This window comes from Narcine bancroftii, chromosome 6 (genome assembly GCF_036971445.1).
Source record: "Narcine bancroftii isolate sNarBan1 chromosome 6, sNarBan1.hap1, whole genome shotgun sequence".
Classification (NCBI taxonomy): Eukaryota; Metazoa; Chordata; class Chondrichthyes; order Torpediniformes; family Narcinidae; genus Narcine; species Narcine bancroftii.
In genome coordinates this window covers 197,825,783-197,852,418 of record NC_091474.1, presented here as the reverse complement: position 1 = coordinate 197,852,418, position 26,636 = coordinate 197,825,783, and the positions used below count along the sequence as shown (strand labels likewise).

Here is a 26,636-nt window from a genome sequence, read left to right as displayed (position 1 = left end):
CTCCATTGATCCTCTCTGCTATTCTTATGGTCCTGTGGATTGACCTCCAATCCCTTTCTCTGCAGGAACTGTACCACACTATGATGCTCTCGATAGCGTTCCTATAAAATGTTGAAATAACAGTGGCTGGTAGCCTTGCTCGCTTTAGTCTTCTCAGGAGGTGCAGTCGCTGTTGCGCCTTCCTGACAAGCGAGGAGATGTTGAATGTCCACGATAGGTCCAAGGAACTTGGTGCTTTCTACTTTCTCTACTACAGAGTTGTTGATGTAGCAACACTTTAGTGTTCACCTTCTCAGAAACAATCAGCATCTTAAAATAAGACGGAACGTAGGAGCACGTCTTCTACAACCTTTTGCAAAAGCACGTTCAACTTTTTTAAGGTTTCATTAGTAACATTTAAAATATGGGTGGGAAGTATTTAGTGGTCAGATGCAATTTTCCTTCTCTCGAGGCTGTCTGTAAATTATCCTGTATCACAAGTAACACATGCAAATGGTAACATATCTTTTCTCCCCCCCATATAAACTACTTGTGAACTGCTAACTGCATCCTGCACTTTAGTCTTCGAGGCCATTTCAGAGGGGAATTAGTCAATCACAATTAGTGAGTCGGGCAATAAACATCAACCAGGCCTGGTAAGTGGCAGCAGACCTTCCTCCAAGGTCATTAATGAATTAGATGAGTTCTTATGATAAGGTGACAACTTGCTTATCATTTCTACAGCAGTCTTTTATTCCCATATTATTTAAATTTTCCTGTTTCCATGGGGAAAATTCACATCTCCAAATATGTCCATTATGCTATGTAAAACACTATGGGTTCTCAAAAGAGCAGGATATTAAACAAATCTTGCTGGATTAGTGTACACTTGTATAAGGAGTTATCAAAATTCTAGATTGAAAGAAGAGGAATAGGAAACGTACCTGAGAAAGATCAGGAATGTCACCCTTATCAATACCTACTTGCTGTAAAATAAAAACAACAAATTATTTTCTGCCATAACAACTCTAAAAATGTTCTTAACAAATGTGAATTTAATTATTCTGGCATTACACATGATCTCAATGATTAACAATGCAACATTTTCATCTGTGATGTATTTAAAAACCTGTTGCTCATTAGGTCCCCAGGGATTACAGTATGGCTGTGATATCTTGCATGGGTCATTCTTTTACCATGGAGCTACTGCGATGGAGTTTAGAGCAAATGGAAAACTAAGTAATATCTCGAGCACATAATTTAAAGGAGTTAAAATACCTGATCAAGATAGATGGACATGACATTTTAAGCTCCAAAGCTAAACAATTACATCACAATATGCTTAAGAATACACATCCTCTTTTCTAGTGGGAAACCAAGCCCAATGGCTGATTATTTTAACAAACAAGTCTTGGCTTGCAAGGATAACTTCAAACTTCCAGTTGCCTGACACTAAATCTCCAGCCCTGTGGCACTGTGATCTGTTTGATTTTCTAGTGTTCCAGTGAAGTCCAAAGCCTGAGGAATGGATGTCATCTTCCATTTACACAAGCTGATGTTTTGAAGACTTGATATTATGATTATGCATGTCATTCCATCTTTGTGACTGGAAAGGAATTAGTGATTTTTTTTCTCTCCAAACATTTGGGAAATAAATAAAATTCTACGGTCCACAATACTTTAAAAGTTAAATGTGGGAATTATTAATTAAATGATTTTTATTGCCAATGACTGTATATTAGATACTGAACTGTGGGTTAAGCTTCTGTAGATGTGGTAATTCGATGGTTCAAAATAAATATTACCTTTGGACTTGAAAACTGAACTATTTGCAAATCCAAAAATGTTGCTTCAAAATGACAAATTTAATTTTGGAATTCTGCCTCAGGGGTTATTTAAGGGCTATTAAAATAATCTTGCATCTTGTTTTGTTTAGTAAATTAACTGTATACATTCAAGAATAGACATATTCGTCAACACTGTTATCAAGAGTAATAGAAAAAGAGTTCCTTCTCCATCTGAGTAGTCTTGGGCTACGGATTCCCACATCAGGAAGCCCCATTCTTTTGGATGCTCTAGTTAATTTAGAACTTAATGTTTGAACATGCACCGACACAAGCATTGCTTGCTGACTGCAGCTTGATAACCCTACAGTTGAATAATTTCCCATACGTCTTGCAAATTAACTGTTTGGTAGAGCAATATGGTGAGTAAAAATGATATTTGGGAGCAAGGACACCAGTCCATGTGGACCCACTGGTAATGCTCATAGCATCCATATCATTCTGGAGCAGGTACAAGATAAAGATGAATTTCTACAAACAGCAATTTTGGCATTTGACTGGGAGGAAGGCTTCTGTGTTTATTGAAGGCTAGAGCAGCTGATGCTGTTCTCCACAATTCTCCAGAAATTGATAGCATAAAGATCATTGTGAGTATGCCTCTGGATTACTGAAATTTACACTCATTAGGGGTGTTCAGCCACTGAGAAGAGGTGAAGGATTATCTTGACAATAAGTTTGTTGAAAATAATATGGCAAGCTCTCTGATATTAGTACACCAGATATGTAATTCAAATTCCACTCTGCCAAGTTTAAAATTTTAACTTGGATATATCTACTTCAAATATTATTTTTTTTCAGCTAGCGTATAATTTTTACATGACATTAGAGGTGGCGACAAGGTTGAAAAGTATAGTTTGCAGTAAAACACGATCAAGAACAGCGTCTCAAAGAACATGGGTCCAGTTGCAACTACTCTGACCTAATGGCCACATTCCCCTTGCAAGTTCATTTCGATTGTGGGATGCTCTCATAGATGTTAAAGATTTTACAAATATCATGATCACAGAATTACTTCACCTCTTTTCAACCAGATCCTTTTTGGTCATAGTTTTTTTTAAAGTCTGCAAATGTTCTTATTATTAATTACTTACTTCAGCAACTTTAAGAAATTCTGAGACTCTTGTCATTCTAGTGAGGAATTTTCTGTAAATTTCTAGTGCTTCTTTACATTGTCCCTTCTTCATTTCAAAGTATTTTTCTAAAAATCAAAGAAATCACTAATTTTATTAAATAATATCAAGTGTAACACCTTCTCATACATGGTGTCCAAATATTCTGTCTGACAAAACTGCATTAACAGCAATAATTCAGTGCCACAGTGAATGCTAAAATGCTATTTTAACTAAATTTGACTCATATGCTCCAAGTATCCTCAGCCATGAGCAACCATGGAAAAGCTGGAGTCAATAGGTAACACAGCATCCAAGGATAGACATGGTCAGTCAATGTTGTGGGTTGGCACGCTTTATCGAAACTAAATAGGAAGAGGCGATATAATGTATATCAAGCAGTATGGGGTATAGGATAGAAGATGGGAAAGGTGGACAGACAAGCAAAGAGACCACGCATGGTAGGGGGTAGGGAAGAAAAAGAGAAAAAAAAACACAAAAGGAGAGATCTTGGTGTCACCTCTGGTAAAGACCATGGAATTTTTCAGGCAAAATCCAGCTAGAATATGTGGTGAAACACTGAAATTTTGCAAATTTCTCCCCTTTCTTAGTTTAGAAGAATGTACTAAAAAATATTCAGGATCAAGTTTGTGGAGTTAGGTTTGAACCTGAAACCTTAATCATATGAAGAATTACTAGTGTATGTAGGTTGTTAAACACTAACCATTTCAAGGTTACATCAATGAAGTTGCAAAGTGTCAGATATCTTGTCACTTTTCTCTCTCTTAAATCACTTGATACAACCATCAAATTTAAAGAAGGGACATATTTTAAAGAATCTTTGTTCCAAGGAAAATTAAGGCTTTGGCTATCAATTTAAACTATGGGTTTCAAAGATAAATTATATTTACATATCGACTTTTTCAGAACTTCAATCTGAGCAACTTCTTTGCATGTAAAATAGTCGCTTTCCAAAAGCTCATTGATACATTGCATCTGCACATTGTACTTCTTTACATAAAAAAACAAACACTTCATTAACAAATCAAACTGATGCAGTTGCTCCATGGATCCTCACATGGATACCAGTAATTTACATGGGTGAGCAAGTTGATTTTTGATATTACTTACCTAACAAATTAATGATTCCATCATTGTAACATGCAAATAATTTGATGAGGTCTTTGAAAAGTAGCAAGAAAGCAGCATTGATCACTCCATTTGACAATTCACCAGGGCTCACCTAGAATATAAACATTTTAAGCATTTAACAGTCAAGATTCAACAACTGTAATTAATTAGTTCCAAACAAATTGAAACACAGAATGTGCTGTAGGTACAACAATGCAATAAGCATTTTCCCAATGCATATGAAAGAAACAAAATGCTAAATGCTAAATGTTAAAAGGGTCATGACAAAAGACAAACAAAATTACTAAATTACAAAATGACTGTCTTGACCCACCTAGAGAATGAAGCCCCATATGCTGCTGGTCACTGACTTCACCTTGGCATTCAACATGATCATACCTCAGAGACTGGTGGATAAACTACTCTCGCTGGAACTCAACACTCCTAACTCAATTCTGGACTTCTTGACCAAAGTCAGTCCGGGTTGCCCATCACACTGAGCACTGGTGCATCTCAGAGCTGTGTACTCAGCCAGCTGGTGCAATGTTCCAACAGTAGTTCACCTTGTTGGCAACAACGATGAATTTACTTACAGAGAGGAGGTTGAGCAGCTCATGAAATGGAGAGAGGACAACAACCCGAGTCTCTAACTTGGACAAGACAAAGAAGATGACTGGACTTCAGGAGGATGAAGATTGACTATTTTCCATTACACATCAATGGATCCAACATGGAGAAAGTGAAGAGCACAAATGCACATTTTATGCACAAGTAGGTGCTAATTGAAATGATGTCATGAAATGAATAGCCATTGTTTTGGAGGTGACAAACTGGCTGCAAGTACTTACAGTGTGCTCACAGAGAGGTCACTCCTGCGTTTTGTTTATCTAAGACAACATCTTGACCAAGAGAGGAGAACTCCTGTGGTTTGCTGAAGAGGATGGGGGATTTTGCAAGTGAGAATGTCACATGGGCTTTCTGGCAGTCTCAGTTGGAGAGAGAGAGAGAGAGAGAGAGAGAGAGAGAGGGGGGGGAGAGAAGGGGGGAGAGAGAGAAGACAAGTCCTCTCAGCTTGTGTGTCTAACACTGAAAGGAGCTGAAGAGTGCAAGCCGGGAAGAGCTGGTTGGAAATAGAAAGTTCCAGAGCATTGGATGGCTGGAGGTGCTACCTGCCTGATGTTTCTCTTGGAATAAGAAGAACAAAAAGTAACTCTGTGGTAGCCTGAAGAAAGAGGTTACCATCTGGAACCTGATGGGGCAAGTTTCATCAGTGAGACATTGAGGTGACTAATGGTGGTACCTCAGTTGTGGAAAAGCTGCAACAACAAATCTCTCTCTGCAAACCCTGAGGAATATCAATTTGAGCGGTAAACATTTACCTTTCAAGCAGCAAAGCCTGGTGAACATTATACATGATAAATTCTGTGCACAGTATAAGAATTGCCTGGATCCAGAGAACTTGGAAGAAAGAGAAGTGAGATTGAACTGTGAACCATAGTACTTTTCTTAAATTTATACACACATCATACATGTGCACTTAGAATTAGAAGCGGGTTAATTTGGGTTAGTTAAGTATAGAGTTAAGTTAAAGTTTGATTCTATTTTCATGTTTAAAGTTGATTAAAAATAACTTTTGTTTAAGTTAATACTTGTCTTGGTGAATGTCTATTGCTGCTGGGTTTTGGGGTCCTTTGGGCTCATAACACTGGAAAGCATTGGATCAAAAGTCAATACAGAGGATCATCAAAATAGCCAAGAAGATCCCTGGGGTCTAACTTTTCTCTAATGACGACATTTACTGGGTACATTGCTTAAATAGCACTCAAGGAATTATAGAAGACCCTTTCCATCCAGCACACAGTACCTCTGATTCTCAACCATTAAGGAGATGGCACAGAAGCATCAAAAACAGCATTGCTAGGCTGGGAAATCACTTCTTCCTGGAGGCTGTGAGATTGATGAGCAGTATCTTGTAACTGAGTAAATCTATCCCAAAATGTTTATACATTTTAAAAATTATATAGTTATATAAAAATGTGATTCAAGTCATATACCCTGCAGATAATCTGAAGTCATAATGAGAGGAGTTTAATCTTTCTTGATGGGTGGGATAAATAAAACGGATGCTTTATATCAGGCCAAAGATATTATGGAAATATTATTTTTGCTGAAAATCAGGATTAACAAGAGAATTCAAAGATTTTTACTCAAATGCTCTATCAATATATAGAATCCAGAACATGCTAGTCTAATAAGCAAATAAAAAAATAACATGGCCTAATCATATATCTGTGGGGATCATGATTAAAAGTATTTTAGATGCTCAAGATTCTTATGTTGCAACCTATGTTACAGGTTAAACAAGTAAGTGAAAAAAACCTTATCTCAATGCTCCCCCCTTTCTATGCTGCTTGTTGGTAGATTTAATGTCATCAAAATGAATGTTCTGCCTAAATTTTTATATTTATTCTAGGCAATTCTTATATTTATATGAAAGAATTTTTTTTTTTGACTCTGTTAAATCTATTATCTCTTCATATGGTTGGAACAACAAGGGCATAAGGTTGAATAAATATCACTTACAACATTTTTTAAAAATAGGGGCTTTGCTTTTCCTAACCTGAAACATGATTGTTGGGCTTGTAGTTGCTCACCAGAAGCTTAATCGAACCAGCTCGGGAGGTTCCGAGTGGCGCCATGACATCACAATGCAATAATGTCATTGGAACGTGCAGGGTTTTAAAAAGCTGTGTGTGACTGTTTGAGTAAACGACTTTTACTGAACTTCAACTTGACTATGTCTGATCATTTTCTTGTTCTTCATTTCGCACTATGAAATGTTTGCTACAGGCTATTAATATTAAATATATTATTTTCTGGATTCATTATATCGATAGGATCGACAACGAGATAGACAACAGACTCGCCAAGGCAAATAGCGCCTTTGGAAGACTGCACAAAAGAGTCTGGAAAAACAACCAACTGAAAACCCTCACAAAGATTAGCATATACAGAGCCGTTGTCATACCCACACTCCTGTTCGGCTCCAAATCATGGGTCCTCTACCGGCATCACCTACAGCTCCTAGAACGCTTCCACCAGCGTTGTCTCCGCTCCATCCTCAACATTCATTGGAGCGACTTCATCACCAACATCGAAGTACTCGAGATGGCAGAGGCCGACAGCATCGAATCCACGCTGCTGAAGATCCAAATGCGCTGGGTAGGTCTCCAGAATGGAGGACCATCGCCTTCCCAAGATCGTGTAATATGGCCACCGAGACAGAGGTGCACCAAAGAAGGGGTACAAGGACTGCCTAAAGAAATCTCTTGGTGCCTGCCACATTGACCACCGCCAGTGGGCTGATATCGCCTCAAACCGCGCATCTTGGCGCCTCACAGTTCGGCGGGCAGCAACCTCCTTTGAAGAAGACCGCAGAGCCCACCTCACTGACAAAAGGCAAAGGAGGAAAAACCCAACACCCAACCCCAACCAACCAATTTTCCCCTGCAACCGCTGCCACCGTGTCTGCCTGTCCCACATCGGACTTGTCAGCCACAAACGAGCCTGCAGCTGACGTGGACTTTTTACCCCCTCCATAAATCTTCGTCCGTGAAGACAAGCCAAAGAAAGAAGAATATAGATAAATCAGACTGCCCAGAATCAGATATTCATGGAGCTGAAAAGTTTTAACAAATTTGCTTTGGCTACACAGTACTTGGTGATTTCCTTGTTTTCTTTGGTAAAGGTGAATAAATTAATAAGAAGTTAAGCAGTTTCATAGTCATAAATTCATTATGAATTTGGTTTCAATTCAGGCACTATTTTGAAATGAAAATTTTTTCTTTATCCGCTCCAATTATTAAGAATTTCTTTTTTCCTCCATCTTGCTTGATCACGTATTTCATAAATGGAGAGAAAAGGGTATCACTTCATTTTTTTGACTTATTTGTAGACAGCTGTTTTATGACTTTTGAGCATTTATCACTCTAATTTCCATTCTTTTCGATATTTACAAGTTAAAGATTTTTTGAGATTTCCTGCCCATGATAGTAATTGTATTGACTTATTTTTTCAGTTAAATTGTTGTCAGAAGAGTTTAATAGGATTCATTTATTAAGAGTGCTTGGGAGATAAACTTACAAACTATTCTTTCCAAGGATATATGGAGCAAGTGTTTAAAATTGGTCCATTCCATTTGCGCACATCTTTCACTTATTCAGTTCAAGATAATACATACAGAACATTTATTCAAATATAAATTAGCTAAGATTTTTCCTATTATCAACCCTTTATGTGACAATAATGTCGTAATGGGATTGCTTTTTTATTTCTTATGTTTTGGTCCTGTTCAGCATTAGATCACTATTGGAAGGAAATGTTCAATGCATTTTCCAGTATTTTCTCAATTAATAGTCAACCTCATCCCATTACAGATTTAATTGGTGTGGTGATAGAGAACAGTTGATTATCGGTGTTGGATTTAATAGTAATAGTTTTTGCCACTTTAATGGAGAAGATGTATTTTGCTAAGATGGAAGGACTCTATCCCTCCCAGTTATGCACAATAGATGATCCGAACCTTATCCTGCTTGAACCTTGAAAATTAGACATAATGAATAATACAGTAGTTCACAATTTTGTATATTACATACAAAACATTTATAATCTCTTCCTGAACTTATTTACATATAAAGCAATTCCCCACGTACCGTTACTGTTACCATTTTGGTGGTTTAAAATGACGCAGCGACTTTTTCTTTTTAGTTTAGGGGTTATATGTAAGTTAGTTACAGATTTTTTTTATGCAGGAACAAAAGATATAATATTGAATTCTGTGAATCATTAGTTGTGATGTTCATTTTTATTTTAGGATACATTGTAATTATTTTGTACCTATACAGTATATTTTTCTTGTTCTTATACTTTTTGTTGTCTATACATAAAATGCAATAAAATTTTTAAAAAGATTAAACAAGTGCAACTACAACTGATGAATCAATGGAAGAAATGCCAATACAATAAGTTTCCAATTATCTGAAATGCATGGGATTAGACGTGTATCAGTTAACAGCATTTTCAAGATAATTGATCTGCAGCCTAGTTTAAGTAGTAGAATTCTTGTATCAGCTGTTGCCAATTCTGATATCTCCCCACCGCCGACGCTGAACCTGTCCAGGTGCCTAAGACCCTGCTCGGATCCCAGACACCTCCCACCGCCATCGCCAATCCTGCCCAGGCACCTGAGGTCCTTGCCTGGATCCCTAACACCTCATTACCCTGCCCGGTAAACTCCAGCCCTGGTCCTGGCCGCCGACCCAACGGAATTCCCGACACCAGGCTGCCAACCCAAACACTGACCCCAGTCGTCAACCCAACAGAGGTAGTACAAAAAGCTGTACTCGAGATACATTTACAAAAGAGAGAAATGTAAGTAAAGAAATAAATGTAAATAAGCTGACTATGCCACATAGAGGGGGAAAAAAAACAGTAAGAGGCCTTAAGCGAGTCTCTGATTAAGTTTATTGTTGAGGACTCTGATAATATAGGGGTAGCAACTGTTCCTGAACAGTTGTGACACCTATACCTCTTTCCTGATGATAGCAGTAAGAAGAGTATGTCCTGCGTGGTGTGGATCCTTGATGTTTGCTGCTGCTCTCTGACAGCAGTGCTCAATTTAGATTTTCTCAGTGGTGAAGAGTTTTGCCTGTGAAGTACCGGGTTGTGTCCACTACTTTTTGCAAGGCTTTCCACTCAGAGGTATTGGTGTCCCCATACCAGGGTGGAATGCAGATGGTCAGCACACTTTCCACTACATCTGTAGACATTTGCCAAAGTTTCTGATGTCGTGCTAAATCGCTGTGAACTCCTGAGGATGTTTACTTCATGATGACATCCTCTAAGATAGAGACCCCTGAAATTTATTTGCTTATCCTCTCCACCTTTGATCCCCAAATTATCATTAAAGTCCACAATAAGTCCTTGGTTTTGGTGACACTGGTTGCAAGGTTGTTGTTAGTGCACTATTCCGCCAAGTTTACAATCTTCCTCCTGTACACTGACTCATCCCCTTTCTTTATACAACCCACTACTGTGGTATTGTCAGTAAATTTATATATGGTGGTGTTGTCATACTGAGCCACACAGTCATAGGTGTAAATTGAATATAGATGCAGCCTGCGGTGCTCCAGTCCTGATGGAGATTATGGAGATATTCTTATCAATCCTCACTGCTTGGGATCTGGAGATGAGGAAATCCAGGATTCAATTACAGGGGTGTTGAAGCCCAGGTCTTGGAGTTTGCTGATCAGTTTTGAGGGGATAAAGGTGTTAAATGCTGATCTGTAGTTGATAAAGATCACCCCGATGTATGTGTCTTTGATGTCCAGGTGTTCAGTCAATATTATAGTTATCCAATTTATGAGCATTAGGATCAGAAAATACAGCTCTGTAAACTGCCACATGGACTGACTTTTTTTGTCAGATCAAATAATTTCTGCAGAAGCTTATGACGTACTATTACACACAAGCGGCAGGTCAGCCAAACAATGCTCATTTCTTCGAAGTTAAATAGCTATTGCTTTCATTCATATTTGGATTATTTCAATCACTTATTATTTATCTGAATGTAATAGAAGTGGACCTTGTTGCAGCTTAATCACAAAGGTCATGTTCATGCTAATTTATTTAATTTTCTTTGAAGCTGCTGCTGTTATTTTCATATGACCCTTATACCAATGCCAAAGAGAATATCACATACAAATGTGTACATCAGAAGGATAACAGACAGGACGGGTTGCTGGAGAGGTGTTCTATTCTAAATAATTGCTACCCATATCAATCTTTGAAAATGCATTCTACTACTCTAATTCCCAATCATCAAGAAAAATAGGTCGAACAGCGTGGAAATAAAATTCTAGCCCCAATGCAGTTTAGTTCTTCTGATGTTCAAAATCATGATGTTTTACTTTAATTAACACTGGATAATAAAATGAAGAATCAACAGGAAATGACTCCTTAAGGGGCACAACCAAGAAAAAAAAGTGTGGAGTAAAAACTGAATGGTTTCCCCAGGCTTGTTAGCAAACTGACAAGTTTAGAAATGTGCAATAGAATCATATGAAAGTCATAACCCATAACATAAAATTTCCCCATTGTTTAAGCTAAACTATTCCCTCCTTCAGGGACGAGAATTGTGAACATGTTGCTCTGCTCCTTTATATATAAAAATCTCAAATTTACATCTGATATGCAACCCTTTCATCATGGGAAATAGGGCCTCTCTACATACCCCATTTTAGCCCATTATTTAAAACAAACACACACCCAAAATCATTCTTCAGCCTCCTCCATTCCAATGAAAACTGCAGACTTTTCTAAATCTCAAGCTTCCATTTCTAACAACATATTTATGAATTTTCTCCACATCCTTTTGAATGGGATCACAACTGCCTGTAACATGCTGAAATGCAAGTGGTCCTCAAGTTGTGGTCTGATTAATGCTAAATTAAGTTCCAACACATCTATTCTATGGTTGACTCATTAAAAAAAAAGTTGTGGAAGCTTTGTAAAAGGTACAGAAGAGATTCGCCAGGATGCTGCCTGGATTAGTGGCTATGACCTATAAAAAGGTTTGGATCATATTCTCTGGAATGTCAGAGGCTGAGTGGAGACCTGGCACAACTTATAAAATTATGAGAGGCATAAATATTGTCGAATCTGAATCTTTTTTCATAGGGTAAAAATGTCACATACTTGAGAACATTCATGAAGGCGAGAGGGGGAAAGTTAAAAGAACATGTGTGAAGACATTTTTTTTAAAGAAAGTAGCAAGTGCCTGGAACTGTGTGCCAGCAAAAGTGGTAAAGCAGACACAAAAGTAGCTTTAAAAGGATTTCAGATAGAAACATTAATATGCAGGAAACAAGAGGGGTGTGGATCATGTGGAAGCATAAGAGATTAAGCTGAATTTGGCATTGTGTTTAGTGCAGGAGCTGGTCCTGAGCTGTACTTTTCTGTGTCTTAGCAAAGAAAAATAAATTATTTTGTGTGCCATGAACCCCTGAATACCTATCTGGCCTGCAGGGATCAATAGGCATAGCCAAGGTTCCTCCACATCTCTCTGCATTCACTCATTTATTGTATGCGTGTTTTTTTAAAACCTATTCACCCTTTACATAAACAGTATCTTATTTCCCCACATTGAATTTAATTTGGCACTTGTTGAACAAGTGATTATACACTATCTTTTGTAGTTTAAGCCTTCCACCTCACTAAATCACACATCTTATCTTCATATTGGACAGAAGCATTGATAGAATGGGTTTGGAGGGATAGGGGCCATGGAAAGGCAGGTGGGACATTTTGCTTGGCATGGACAAATTGGCCCAAAGGCCCTGTTTCCTCCTGGTATGACTATCTTATCTGTAAACTATCCAAATAATGAATTATAGACTCAAGCTGCAAGGGACTGAATAAGGAGCTATGTGGAAACTCCACTGGTAACTGGCATTCAAAATCAAAAATACCTCTCAACCACTGCTTTCTTCTGTGAACAATTTTAAATCAAATGTTCTACTTTTGGATCCCATGGGTTTTAATACAAAACAATATCACTATTGCTTTAAACAACTTTCCATCTGTGACCTTGTCAGAAGCTTTGCTAAAATGCAATAGAGATGGTCACATTTTCTTGAGATATCATTGTTTTCAGGTGATGAATGAATGCCACTTACCAGTGTGTTCCTGCACATTGTCAAGCTTATCCTGCATGCAAGCATCATTCTTCATTAAGTAAGAAAAGGCAAATGGACCCGAACATTGCAGTCATCTAACAGCCTTTAGTTCTAACCTGAGAAAGGGAGGATCATTACCTGAGGCTAGGCAGACAGCACACTTTGAAACTTTGTAGCATGTACCGTTCTGAAGCTATGAGAACATCTGGGATACGGCAACCATCGTTGCACAAGGTTTGCAGATTTTTTGCTCCATTATCAAGTAGTTTAAAAAAAGAATTTTGGCTTCAAAAATTGAAACATTCAAATCGATAATGGAATTGGTGTAAATCTTTTCCATGGACAATATTAAAATTTCATTCTTTTAAGGAGAAGAATTATGACGCAATTTTGCACTATAAAGATACAAAATTCCATTATGCATGGGAAGAGACTAGAAATTGAACTGTTTTGAATAAACATGCAAGAAAACAAATTCTAATCAGATAATGTATTTCTATGAATATAAAATGCCCATGCAAAATATGCGGACAGACCCGAGAAATTCCCCTTCACTGCTGCAATGAATTGCTCAGCTCCAGCAAGGACTCAAAAATGTGCTGTTGGACTACTCACATCAAACTCCAACAATGCATCCAACTGCCCTTGCAGTATCGGCATGCCTTTCAACAATTTTTCTGGAGCCATTGTTCGCATTGCACCTTCAGCCCTGTTTAAAGAAACAACAATGAGCTTACTTTACTTGTATATGGCTACTTGAATCAAACTTCAACAGAGCATCTAGATGTCCTTGAAATAGAGGCCTTTCAACAAATTTACCCGATTGCATAGCAATGAAACAGAAATCATTGGTTTGGACACTACTTTTGACTCCGTTAGTTATTCAATTTGTCACTACTTTTCGTGTAGGTGACCAAGGTGAAAGTGTGAGAGGATATACCACCAAAACAATTCTGAATTGTTCAAATTATGGAGATGAAAGGTAAACTGAAAAATATTATCAACTAGTCTGATGTAGATCAGAGCGTATAAAGTTAAAGCAACAAGCAAAATGACATGTAGGATTACATTTATGATGGGTTGCTAGGATAGGAAAAATAAAACTCTATAGCAGTTCATCAAAGGGAAATTGTTAGTTTTAGAAAGGTAAAGTTAGGATGTTTTAATTGATAATACAATATAACAATCACAGCAGAGAAACAAGCCAGTTCAGCCCTTCTAGTCCATGCCCAAGAGGGTGCAAGGAATTAGGCCTCACAATGACAGAGCTACCACAAACATACTTATCAAAATGGTTATCACTGCATGATTAAAGGTCAATTCTCTACTTAATTAATGGAATTTGCAGTGAACAATTCATTTTTCTGCTCAATATGGAGCAGATAGGTTGAGCGCTCACATGTTCTGGTGCTTCCATGTTTGTTAAGGAAATAGTCAGCTTCCATTTACCCCTTTCCTCATTTCATAACTTCTAATGTGTAAATCACGCATCTTATAATCTGAGTCGTTCTTAACACCAGACCCAACATTTTGTTATCTTTTCCATTTTTAGGTGCTCTTGCATCGAAATCCACAAAAGTGTTTTGTACATAAAAGAAAAAAAGAAAAAAAAAGGTTTAAAAAAAACAAAGGCTTCAGTGGGTAAAAAAAATACCCTCAGAATGGCATATGTCATCCCCTTGTTTAAAAAAAAGTTATAGGGGAATCCTGGGAATTATAGACCAGTGAATCTCGTGTCAGTGGTGTACAAATTATTGGAGAGAACTCTTTTGGACAGAACTTACAAGCATTTAGAGTAGTTTTCTCAGGGAGAGTCAGCCTGGCTTTGTGAGAGGTAGGCTTCACAAGCCTAACTGAATTTTTTGAAGTACTAACAAAAGAAATTGTTGAAGATAGGGCAGTAGATGTGGGGTATATGGATTTTAGTAAGGCGTGTGACAAGGTCTCCCATTGTAGTCTAATTCAGAAAGTCCTGAAGTAAGGCACCCATGGAACTTTGGCTTTATGGATTGAGAATTGGCCCGCCTGCAGAACGAAAGCAGAGGCTAGTAATGAGTAGAATGCTGTCTGCCTGGAGGTCAGTGACTAGTGGAGTTTTGCTGACTGGCCCTTGATATTTTATAAATAACCTGGAGGAAGTAGAGGGATGGATCATTAAGTTTGCAGATGATACAAATGTTGGACACACTGTGGATAGTGTAGAAGGTTGTCGTAGATTACAACAGGATATCAACATAATGCAGAGTTGGGCAAAAAAGTGGCAGATCAAGTTGAATCTGGACGAAGTGATGCAGTCTGGAGGGTCAAATTTGAAGGCAGAGTAAATGGTTAATGGCAGGATTCTTAACAGTGTGGAAAAACAGAGGGACCTTGGGGTTGAAATTCATAGCTCTTTCAAGGTTGCTGTGCAGGTTGATAGAGTAGTTAAGAAGGCTTATGGTACATGGCTTTCCTTAGTTGGGGCATTAAGTTCAAGAGTCATGGGGTAATGTTGCAACTTTCATAAAACTGGGGTTAGACCACACTTGGAAATTTGTTTTGAATATTTTATTTAGAATTTTACAATCCCCTCCCCCCCCACAAAAACCCACCCACTTCCCACCCAATAAACCCAAAAAGAAAGAAAGAAAGGGAGATTTAAGCAATCACAAATACAATCAACTGCCATGGATCAGAGCAACACCACAATGAGCCACAAGAGATTCAATTTTTTTTAAATAAACGCATTTGATCTAAATAAGGGCTCCATAATTTCTGAAAAAGATGATAATTGTCACGCAAGATATATGTTATTTTTTCCAATAGAATACAAGATTTAATTTCCATATGTCATCTCTGCAATCCAAATCAATCTCATTTTTCCAAGTAATAGCTATACAGTTTCTTGCAACAGCCATCGCTAATCTTAAAAACGCATTTTGATACATAGTCAATCTCAATTTCAAACTAAGCATTTTAACATTGCCTAATAAAAATAATGTCGTGTCTATTGGTAATTGAATTTTTAAAACTTTCTCTAAAAATTCCTCAAGTCATATCCAAAATGATTTAACACTATCACAAAGCCAGTGGAATGTAAAAAAAAAACCATACTTCTTTACAACGTCTCAAACATATTTCTGAAGAAATTAAATTATATTTATTTAATTTCTGAGGCGTTAACTACAATTGATGTACAAAATTATGATGGACTAATCTATATCTCACATTAACAATCTTAGTCATACCATCCAATCATCTTGATCTATTATTTCCAAATCATTTTCCCACTTTAATCTTGATTTATTAATATGCATTTTACATTGTAATATTTAATACATTTCTGAAATAAATTTATTTGTACTACCTTCCCTAAGCAACATTTCAAATTTTGATTGTCTTGGTAATCTGAAAATATGTCCAAAATTATCCAATAATAAACCCTTAACTTGATAATAACAAAAAAAAGTATTATTTGGAACTTCATATTTTTCTTTCATTCTTTGAAAATTACCAGCTTCAAAATATTTTTCTGTTTTAATTTCTTTCTGATTCAATATTTTCAAAAACTGATTAAGAGTGAAAGGAAAAAGTTTATTCTAATACAAGGTGTTTAACCTGAAATCTTACCCTGTGTACATATCTCGTTTATCTTATTCCATAATTCAATTAAATGTCTCAAGATATGTGGGTTATTATTAATAATCAATAACTTAGTATTCCATTTATAAATAAATTGTGCTATACTTTTCTCACCAATATTAATTAACTCCATGTTAGCCCATATTAACAGGTTATCCAAATCAAATATTCTATTAACACACTTGGAATATTGTGTTCAGTTCTGGTTGCCTCATAGGAAGGATGTGGAAGCTATGGAGCAGGCGCAGGATAGATTTACCAAGATGATGTCTGAATTGGAGGACGTCTTATGAGGCAAAATTAACAGGGCAAGAATAGCAAACAATAGAGGACATCTATACAAAGTAGAGGGGAGGAAAGTTTAGGGGAGATATCAGGGGTAAGTTTTGTTTTTAAAAAACACAGAGTTGTGTGTGCTTGGAATACACTGCCAGGGATGGCAGGTTGGAATAAAGGGTAATTTAAAAGACTCTTAGACAGGCACATGGATGCAAGAAAATAGAGGGTTATGGGTGTAGGGAAGGTTTAGTTTGTTGAGTCAGTTTCTATTAGTTGGCACATTGTGAGCTGAAGTCTCTGTACTGTGCTGTAATGTTCTATTTTCTATCAGCTCCTCATTTTCATCTGGGTGCATTTTTGCCATCAGGTAAGCTTCCTTCCTCCCCCTCCCCACCCACCCACTTTCTAGATGGATGTGGCTGTAACTTAACATATCATTTTTATCAGCTACTACTGATTTTAAATAACTTTTACATTGATCATTTTGATATGCACCCTATCACAAATATTTCCTCTCCTCAATGCACCGTTCACCCTCCCTTCAACTTAAAACCACCTTTCCTAACTTTTCCAGATGTGATTAAGAGCCTTCAACTGAAAGCACAAATGTTTAGCTCCCCAATGACATTACCCAACTTGCCAAGCACATCAAGCATTTGGCTTGTTTGAATTTCCATAACTTATAGTTTTCTAGAACCCCAGTTGACAGACTGGAACAATGGTATGGGGACCATCAGTATTTGCCATGCATTGAGAATGCCAGCATTCAATAGTTTCTCTTATCACCTCCATCCTGATGCAATAGAAATGCCACCTCTTTTTTCAGTTTGGCTGCATAGCTCTCTACCCCAGATATTTCTCGACAGTAACAAGCTCAAAGGCCAACTGTGAAAACTAATCTTAATGGGAAGCTGATCCATACCAACTGTTAAAGTCTATTTCAGATCTAGGGAACAATCACAAGTTTGTGACAATTCAAGTAAAATATATAAAGTATTATGGCTTCAAAATAAACGTGCCAACATTTATTGCAATTGTTAATTTTTATGAGTACATTATAATTTTAATGTTTTAATCAATTATTGAATTATTCCAACATTTTCACAAAACTAGATGAAAAATAAGTGAAAATTGTCAATTGAGATAGCACATTTTTGCAGGATAAATTGCAAGGATAATTGATTTTCACTGAAATTCAAACTTACCCTTTCTTCACTCTTGCAAAGTCAAATGCCATCTGTCTATAAGAATATGCCTTTTCGTTTAAGTATCTGCTATATCTCCTAATAAATGTAGACATATCATATCCTGCAAGAATTAAAGTAAAGCTATTTTTGAACAACAAATACAAAATTCCAGTACTTTTTTTCTTCAACTTAATTTTGATGAAATTTACAGATAGATATTTCTGTATCTGACAACTCATCATGCACAACAATATTTTTTTTTTTAAATATTCAATTTTATTCCTACAGGAATAACAAGGTTTCAGTGTTCAACAGCAACTTAACAGAAAGATCGGCAACTGAAGTTAGCATTTCACCACTAAATGAAAAAGAACATTTTTGGAAGCTTACTTTTCCATTGCCCCACAAACCACTGGGCATTTGTCCTTTAGTCAAACTTAAAAGTTCCACTTACCTTTCTTGCATTAATTTTAAAGAATCCACCATATAGATTAATCCAGATGCATGCTCAGTTATGAGCTTCCCCGCTGGGAAGCTTACGATAGTGCATGCTGTCCTCATGGATTTTACCAAGGACATCACTGGTGCAGCACAAGTGAAGCCAACAGCAGAACAGAGAATGCCACTGCCAGCAGTGGAAACCAGGAGTTGGAAAAACATGGATAAATTTGGGCAATTGAGCTGGCATGTGAACTAATGGATTGGACCATTGGAATTAATTGCCCAACAATTCACTATTCAATTGTAACACTCAATAACACCGGGTTTGGATGAAATTTCAATTTACAAATTAAGAATTCTGTTAGATTCCATACTGGTGTAACATACAGTATTCATTTTCATTCTATGGATATATATATATATATATATATATATATGCATTACTATACATCCTTCATGAAAGAAGTTATGAAAAATGAATTTGTTTCATTTCATTAGCGTTTTTCACTTATTAACATGCTTTCCTTTACATTCGGCTCTGAAATTAGTTGTCCATTTTCCTTACATGGCCTTATTCATTTCTGATATTTTCCTAATAATTGCATGTGCACACATTTAGCATCAAGTTCTATCATCAAGGTGACAAGCACAAGCTTGCTTGTCACTGCTCCATATAACCAGGAGTTGCATTAGAAATCCTGGAGCCAGCAACTAATGGAACACATTTTCCTTCCCCCAACTAAAGAGGCCATTGTCTTTACACAGTATTACCTTCTGATATTTATAACTCCATCAAATACCAGTTACCATTGCTATTATATCCACATACTTCAATTAATCTCAATAACAAATTCAACATTAACAGTTACCAACTCATATGGGAAAGAAATAAAATCAAATATATTTAAATTCAAATATATGGCCTGGTCTTAAAAGTGTACTGAAACATCAATTCCTTTGAGAATTTCTGGTGGTTATCTCCCTTTCTTTCTTCCATCTTGTTCATTTTAAGCTTACATAGCCTCATGCAGGGCCAGGTTGAGGCCACATGTACTGCCAGGCCGAAGCCATACGTTATTCAATTCCCAGCCATGTCAATTCCACATCCCATTTTCACACTGACTTGCCTATCCATGTTACAAAAAAAAAATTCTAAAGGAGTGAGAAATATATACCAACTAATTATATGGTTCCTGTTTAAAAAAAATTATACCAAAGGACTGGTGGGCTTAATGTTGTGTTGCAATTTCTACACTTCCATTAGTTCCCTGGTAACTATCACTGATTCACAAAAACAGAACTGAAGGTACAAAATATAAATTAGCTATTACATTCCCTAAACATTCAGGAACATTTTATTATTATCTTGAAGCAGTGAATGACTAACTAATACATAAAATATTCACCAGTTTAATATACCAGTTCTAACCATGTATTTAACTAAACCCATGTTTGAACGTTCAGCTACAACAAAATCCAGAAACTAACGAATTTCTGACACCAAGAACGAACTTATGTTGTAACCCATCGGGCATTCAAAATATTGAGATTATTTCAATTTGATGCTTACCTTGTTAACTAATAGCATAATGACCAGTTTGTAGTTGATAAATAGTTTTATTTATTTATTTAATATTTCACTGTGAACTAATACAATAATAATATATACATTCATCATTAAAATATAGACATTTTCCCCTTTTTGCTACCACCCTCCCCACCCCTTATAATATAAAGTAAAAGAAAAATAAATAAACAGTAAAATAATACATAGGAAAAGAGGTTGTGTCATCTTAAATTTTATATTTAAGTATTTTTATATTTGTTTATTATTTTAAGAGGTGATTGAAATTATTTACCTAATGAATTTCATCTTTTGATGACTTGCAACGAATGCTTTCTTCAAAGATATAGTTCAGAGAAGAATTAAATTTCAAGTTACTACATTTGTGTATTCTATTAAAGCCAGCAGTAAATACCACCACCATATTCATGCTGACCAAGGCTGAGACTGCAGATTTGTTGAAACAAATTTAATATCAATCAGAGCATCTTGCTAGTACTCTGAACACTTCCACTCAACAGGCATTAGAAAATACCTGATATGCACCAATGTCCAAGTTGGTCAATTCAATACCTTTGGGTCAATATCCCAAGATAGTAAAATTTTACATATTTGTTAACTTTAGATTATTCACCCGAGAGAGTGGTCAGAAAATATCTAGGGGCGGGGGGGGGGGGTGAAACAGCACCTTTTGGAAAGGACTATTTCATAATTCCAGAAATCATTTGATGATTTTCCACAGAAACCTACAACTTCACTCTGCACATAAACTATCTGGATATGCTATTTCCATCATTTTGTTTTCATTTCAGATTTACAGCCTTGACATTTCTTTGCTTTTGATTACATAAACTTGAGATAATGGGGACAAGTTAAAATCCAGAGGTCATTGAAACAAACAGTGAAGGATAAGTTCCTGTTTGTTAAGCAACGGGCAGGGTAGAAAGTCAAAGGCAAATTAAACTTGATAGTTCCCATTTTGAAGGGCAAGAAGAGCACTCAAACTCCCATATTGCATTTATAGCATAAATACACACATGAATCAACTGGCACTAAACACAATTGTGAATGTATTAGTAAACCAACACTGCAGACCCAGATTAGTGTGCAGATTAGATACATCATCCTAAATTTCATGACACATTGCCAATTTAAAAGCTCAGTACTCTAGTTCTCTCTCTCAAGCTTTCACAACCATTTATACAACACTATAATATGTAAAGATTTTTTCCACACTACCCTAACCCTCCTTTCTTCCAAAGCACACAAAGGAATTAGTAGTTATCTGGAGAATGGATTTCTTCCATCCATGCTGCATTTCTAAAGTATTTTGTGATTGTCATAATGATTTTGAGTTCCAAGCTATGTGCATTGGGGGGGGGGGGGGGGGGGGGTGACAGGACATTTGTTACATTCAAAGTTTCTGAACATATCAGTTGCTCCCAGACATTGACACATATGTAGGGCATTAGATGTGACATTGTCTACATATAGGGGAAATGGCACATCAATTCTAAACTACAGCAGAATTATGAGGGAACCACTTTCAAACTTCCAGCTGTTGAAAGATTACAAACAGTAAGTCATAAGGTCAATACCCAGTATCCTGAGTGAATCACGCCTTTGTTCTGTAACATTCTATTGATTCTCTATACTAACCTAGAGTAACTACTGTCAAAACATCATCAACAATATGGCTGTTTATCTGAATGTTCAAACTCGTCATCATGGCTACCCCTTGTAGTCAAAGATGATGGCCTTTGTTCCATTGATCCACAGAATGGATGACTGTTCGTGTATTTGTTTAACGAGTACTTGATGTTGCATGACCAGAAGCATACGGTACTTCACAAATCAAACAACCAATTTCAATGGCATGAAAACCACGATGATTGGAGCTGATAGATTTGTTGCAGCCTTCGCCCGCCTTCAAAACCATTCAGAGTAATTTTATATGCCTATGGCACTGTTGAGGATTTGATTGGATTGTTCTCTGTCAGGGACCGCAATCTTGACCTTATCGCCATTGATGACCCTCCCAGGAGCATAGCTCCAGATGGCATCATTCTCGGAATTACAGGACCACAGAAGCTTCTCCACCACGACAAGGTGACAATCCATGGAGAATATGTTCAAACTACACATAGTCTTGAGAAAATACAAATAATGGAAAGCAAGCAGCTAAAATCATGATTAGATCAGTGGCACACTGAAATAAAACTATTTCTGCTTGGACAGCAGAACTGGCATCAAATTTGGCTCTGATTGACATGCTACACAACCTCACCATCATAATGATATTACCCCCTACCATGGCATATAGCTAAGGAGCACAAGGTAACAAAAAAAAAAACAATCTTAATACTCCCTACATCCAGGATATGAAACAATTCAACCATACCAATGAATCCCTTTCCAGTTCCCCGGAGGAATGTCAGATGAAAATGACAATATGGCTGTATTCAAAACAGCAAATCTTAATTTGCACAAATCTCAACTTCAGTAAAATCCCTGTTATCTGGAATTCAAGTAACTGAGAATAAAAAACAGGAAATACATAGGTAAAAAAATATGGGAGCTTAAAAATGGCATCCCCCAGCAGTTCATTCACCATTCACGCAACATGCAATCTCAAGCAACCAGCAAATTCATTTATGTGGCATCTACCAAACCTCATGGGTGGTGGATGCCTAAGATTTTATTGTATCTGAATTGTAATTGATAAAGTTATTGAAAGAGAATCACGATGCCTCTGAAATACAGTCAATCTTATGAAATAAAAATGGCTAAAATCCTAGTGTTAGAAGCAAAGTTAATATCACCAGAGGTAATAACTGCAGCTGTCAACCCAGAAGATTCGACTACTACTTTTTAGGGTGTAAATATATGAAAGAATTTACAACAATTATTCCTAAAATGAAGGATTTTACCAGTAAGGTTATAACTGAAGCTGGAATTGTCCTTGGATCAGAGATTGGCAAATTGAATACACGTTTAGACCATCGCAAATGGTTTAGTTACGAGAAATAGATGGGCGTTGTTACCATGAGAAAGCGTTACAAGGATTAAGCACACAGGATTTAAAATGTTGTGCAAAATATCCAAGGAGAATGTGGATGAGAAATATCTCAGTTGTAAGAATCCAGATTCACTGCCTGCCAGGGTATCAAAAATAGAATAAATACTTCAAAAAAATTAGATAGTGCTCTGGGTTAAGTAATGGTTGTTAGGATGATGCGAGATGACAGCTGGGTGGTAAGTTTACAAAGTTATTGGCTCTCTCTGCCATAGAAGCATATACTACCTGTGCTTTAGAATACTAGCACATTGCCTTCTCAATGCCCCTTCTCTATTTTGAGCATTTTGTATTCCTCATAAACTTTGAGGTGAAGTTAGTTGGGAGTTGAGTGCCTATTTTGGGATTCCCGTTTCAGACACATGCCCACCAAAAGGAGCCTTAGGGCTGCAGAATTTGGCCTTTGGCTTACTTTGATCATTTGGTCAAGAGCTTTTTAAGATTTTACAAAAGTTCTAATAATACCTTCCCCAGAACTTTTAAGGAACATGTACTTTGAACACTATGTCATTACCATGAAATAAAATTGGAGTTTCCAATCAGGCAAGCTTCTGATATTACTTATAATTTAGTGTAAGAGTACAATATTCTGTTCAATGTACCAACGGAAAGAAATAAAACCATCTTCCCTCATCCTTGCATATTTTTTCCAAATACCACCACTAAAAACCCCTTAAACAAATATCAGATCTGTACCCATTAAAACAATCATCCATCCAGAAAATCAACATGAAGAGAAAATTAATATACTTCTGAATACTTCAAATATAATCTTCAAGATATCTTACCATGCGTCCCACTTTTGTCCAAAAAATTGCTGAGATTGAACAATGTATTTCTAGATGCCAGATACTGAATAAATCTCTGCAAGATACAAAATGATGGATAATATTATATATTCAAGTAACACATACCAGATGCTTGATAAAACTGACACGTAATTTCATAATATTCAAATTTGCATTGATTTAGTATAAAGTTTCGAAGTGACTGCAAACATTGTTCAATCCAGTGTGCTGATACACTGCAGCTTTGTGTTCTTCAGGTTCTCCACTGAATGCACTTTTAACTAAGTTCCTCCTTCTATCATTGATAGAGTGTTCATGCTCCTGCTAAATTTAGTTCAAACAGAATCAAGTTTGCAAATAATACAACAGTAGTCGACTTCATCAACCACGATGAGTTGGCTTGCAAAGAGGAGGTTGGGAATTCGTCAAAGGCAAGTTTTAAGCAGACAAGACAAAGGACTTCTAGAGGATGCTGGTTGCCCATTCTCTACGGCATATCAAAAGCTCCATTGTGAAGAAAGTGGAGAGCACAATATTCTTGGGGTGCATAAAACAAAAGACCTGTGCTGGACCTACAAAACCTCATTAGTCAAGAAGGCTCAGCAGTGCCCCACACTTGCTAAGGAGGATGAGGACAGCAAATTTATTGGCCCTCATCTTGACAACATTTTACAGGAGCATAATTGAAAGTGTTCTATCTAGCTGCATCATTGTCTGGTATGGTAACTGCAAAGCAAAGCATCAAGACTGGAAGTCAATGCAGAGGATCATTAAGATAACTTAGAAGATCACTGGGGTCTCCCTATCCTCTATTGATGACATTCACCATGAATATTGGTTAAATTAAGTTCCAAGAATTTATTGAGAATATCCTAGAAGCCACAATGCAGTATCTTTGACATATTACCATCAGAAAGAAGTTACAGGAGCATCAAAGTCAAGACTGCCTAGGTGGGAAATACCTTCTTCCAGTAGACTGTGGGATTGATGGACTGTAATGTTAGGTCTCTTTTTTCCTGTTTTCTTTTCTTTTTAAAAGATATTTAACAATTATGCAGAACACAAAACAACAAAGAAACCCCACTTTCCTACACTTTCTATATAAACCCAATTAAACAAAAAACAAAAAAAAATTTCAGTGACACACATAGAGACACTGTACTAACACAGTGTTATATCCTTTCAAGAGGCTTTCTGACTAACCAGAAATTATCACATCCCTATAGTGCATCAGAGAATTGCCTATACATTCAAGGTAAGGCTTCCAAATTTTCAGAAAGGTGTTATATCTTTTTCTAAGATTATAAGTGATCTTTCTAAAGACCATCTATCAATGAGGAGAGGGGAATCAGATTTCCACGTCACTATTATGCATTTCCTGACCACACATAAAGCAATTTCCATAAATTTAACTTGGAAATTAGTTAAATATTTACTGGCACTTGTGAAATTCCCCAGTAAGCAAAGCTCATGATCTAATGGGAAGATGACTCCTGTGATCTTGGTCAAGGTGTCACAGAGGTCATACCGAAAGGGCCTCACTTTTGTACAAGCCAGGTAGAGTGCAAGGAGGAACTGACCTCTATATCACATCAAAAGCACATTTCTGACAATTCAAGCTTATATTTATGAATTTTCTGTTGGGTGAGGTAGAGTTGATGGCCAGCCATCAACCAGGCCAGCTAACAGACTTCCTTGACATAAATCTGACCAGAGCTGTTCATCAATTGTAATGTTTAAATCTGATTCCCATCTCACTCTAGATTTGTTCATACCTGGCTTTAGGCCCTCATTCAGCAATAAGGAATACATTGTAGAAATAAATTTGCATAAACTTCCCTCATGAAGCAGTTTCTCCACATCAGTAAGTACAGGTAAAGTAATTCAGGACCCAGGTTGGTTTTAAGAAAATATCTTAAGGAATTTCCTCTTAAATTGTTCAAAGGACACAGAAAGTCCTTTTTCGTAACAATCTTCCAAAAGTTGGATCCCTTTATGATGCCAAGTCTCTAGAATCTTGTTTAAAGTCATGGATATGAGCTGATTTTGTCTGAAAGGTGTTTTTGGTGACAGTCCTATTTTCAGTCCAAAACTTCTATGAGTCTTTCACTATATTTTAATCAAATGATTTAAATAAGGATTGTCTGTCCTGTTGGATATAATCCTGGAGTTCCATTTGTAAATAAAATAACTGAATACCTTTTAGGGACTGTAATCCAATTTGTATCCAGTAGGGGACACCATCACTCTCAAAAAGGGATGAAATAAATTGCATTTGAGCTGCCAAATAATTTTTAAAACCACCTAATCATAAGCCCCCAAGTTTATAATCTCATGTTAATTGTTCCATAGATACTCTGGGCACTTTACAAATCCATATAAATTATCCAACATGCTTGTTGAAGGTTTTAAATAAATTTGGGGTAGTGGAATGAACAAGCACTGGAAAATATATTACAGTAATATATATATTCAATAATATATTCATTTTCACCCAGTTAACTCTACCAATTAGAATAATGGGCAAACTTGTCCACCTACATAGATAATCTTTAACTCTACTGAGCAATGGGAGATGACCAAGTTTGAACAAAATTTTAAGGTCATTATCTGCAGTTATTCCAAGATATTTTATATCATTTGGAAATCATTTAAATGGCTTTGTTTGCTGATACTCAGTGTAATCAAAACTCATTAGTGGATTAATTTCCCAAGACAAGCAAGCAGCCTGTGAACACCACGTCTTGGTGTTTTACCTCAGGTATTGGGCAGGAAACGTTCAGGCCAACTGCCAGTAAAGGCTGTGGCAGTTGGCAAGAAACCTGCAAGCCTACTGTATGCATGGGACCAGTTGTCCCAGCAAAAATTTCTGGTGGACACGG

The 26,636-nt window shown here is 36.7% G+C and overlaps 1 protein-coding gene across 28 annotated transcripts in view; it reads right to left on the bottom strand.

The window, feature by feature from the left end:
- LOC138736934 (clathrin coat assembly protein AP180-like) overlaps window positions 1–26,636 on the bottom strand; it is a 209,066-nt gene that overhangs the window by 98,218 nt on the left and 84,212 nt on the right. For 25 of the 28 annotated variants that reach the window (XM_069887162.1, XM_069887167.1, XM_069887168.1 and 22 more), the window contains 6 exons: window positions 23,755–23,830; window positions 17,904–18,006; window positions 13,414–13,507; window positions 4,064–4,175; window positions 2,915–3,021; window positions 924–965 (listed from right to left, as the gene is read on the bottom strand). In XM_069887162.1, the coding sequence (XP_069743263.1) occupies window positions 924–965; window positions 2,915–3,021; window positions 4,064–4,175; window positions 13,414–13,507; window positions 17,904–18,006; window positions 23,755–23,830 (534 nt within the window). Of the gene's footprint in view, window positions 1–923; window positions 966–2,914; window positions 3,022–4,063; window positions 4,176–12,798; window positions 12,909–13,413; window positions 13,508–14,197; window positions 15,310–17,903; window positions 18,007–23,754; window positions 23,831–24,716; window positions 24,807–26,636 lie in introns of those variants that run through there. The other 3 variants (XM_069887172.1, XM_069887174.1, XM_069887175.1) reach the window with 3 other exon arrangements.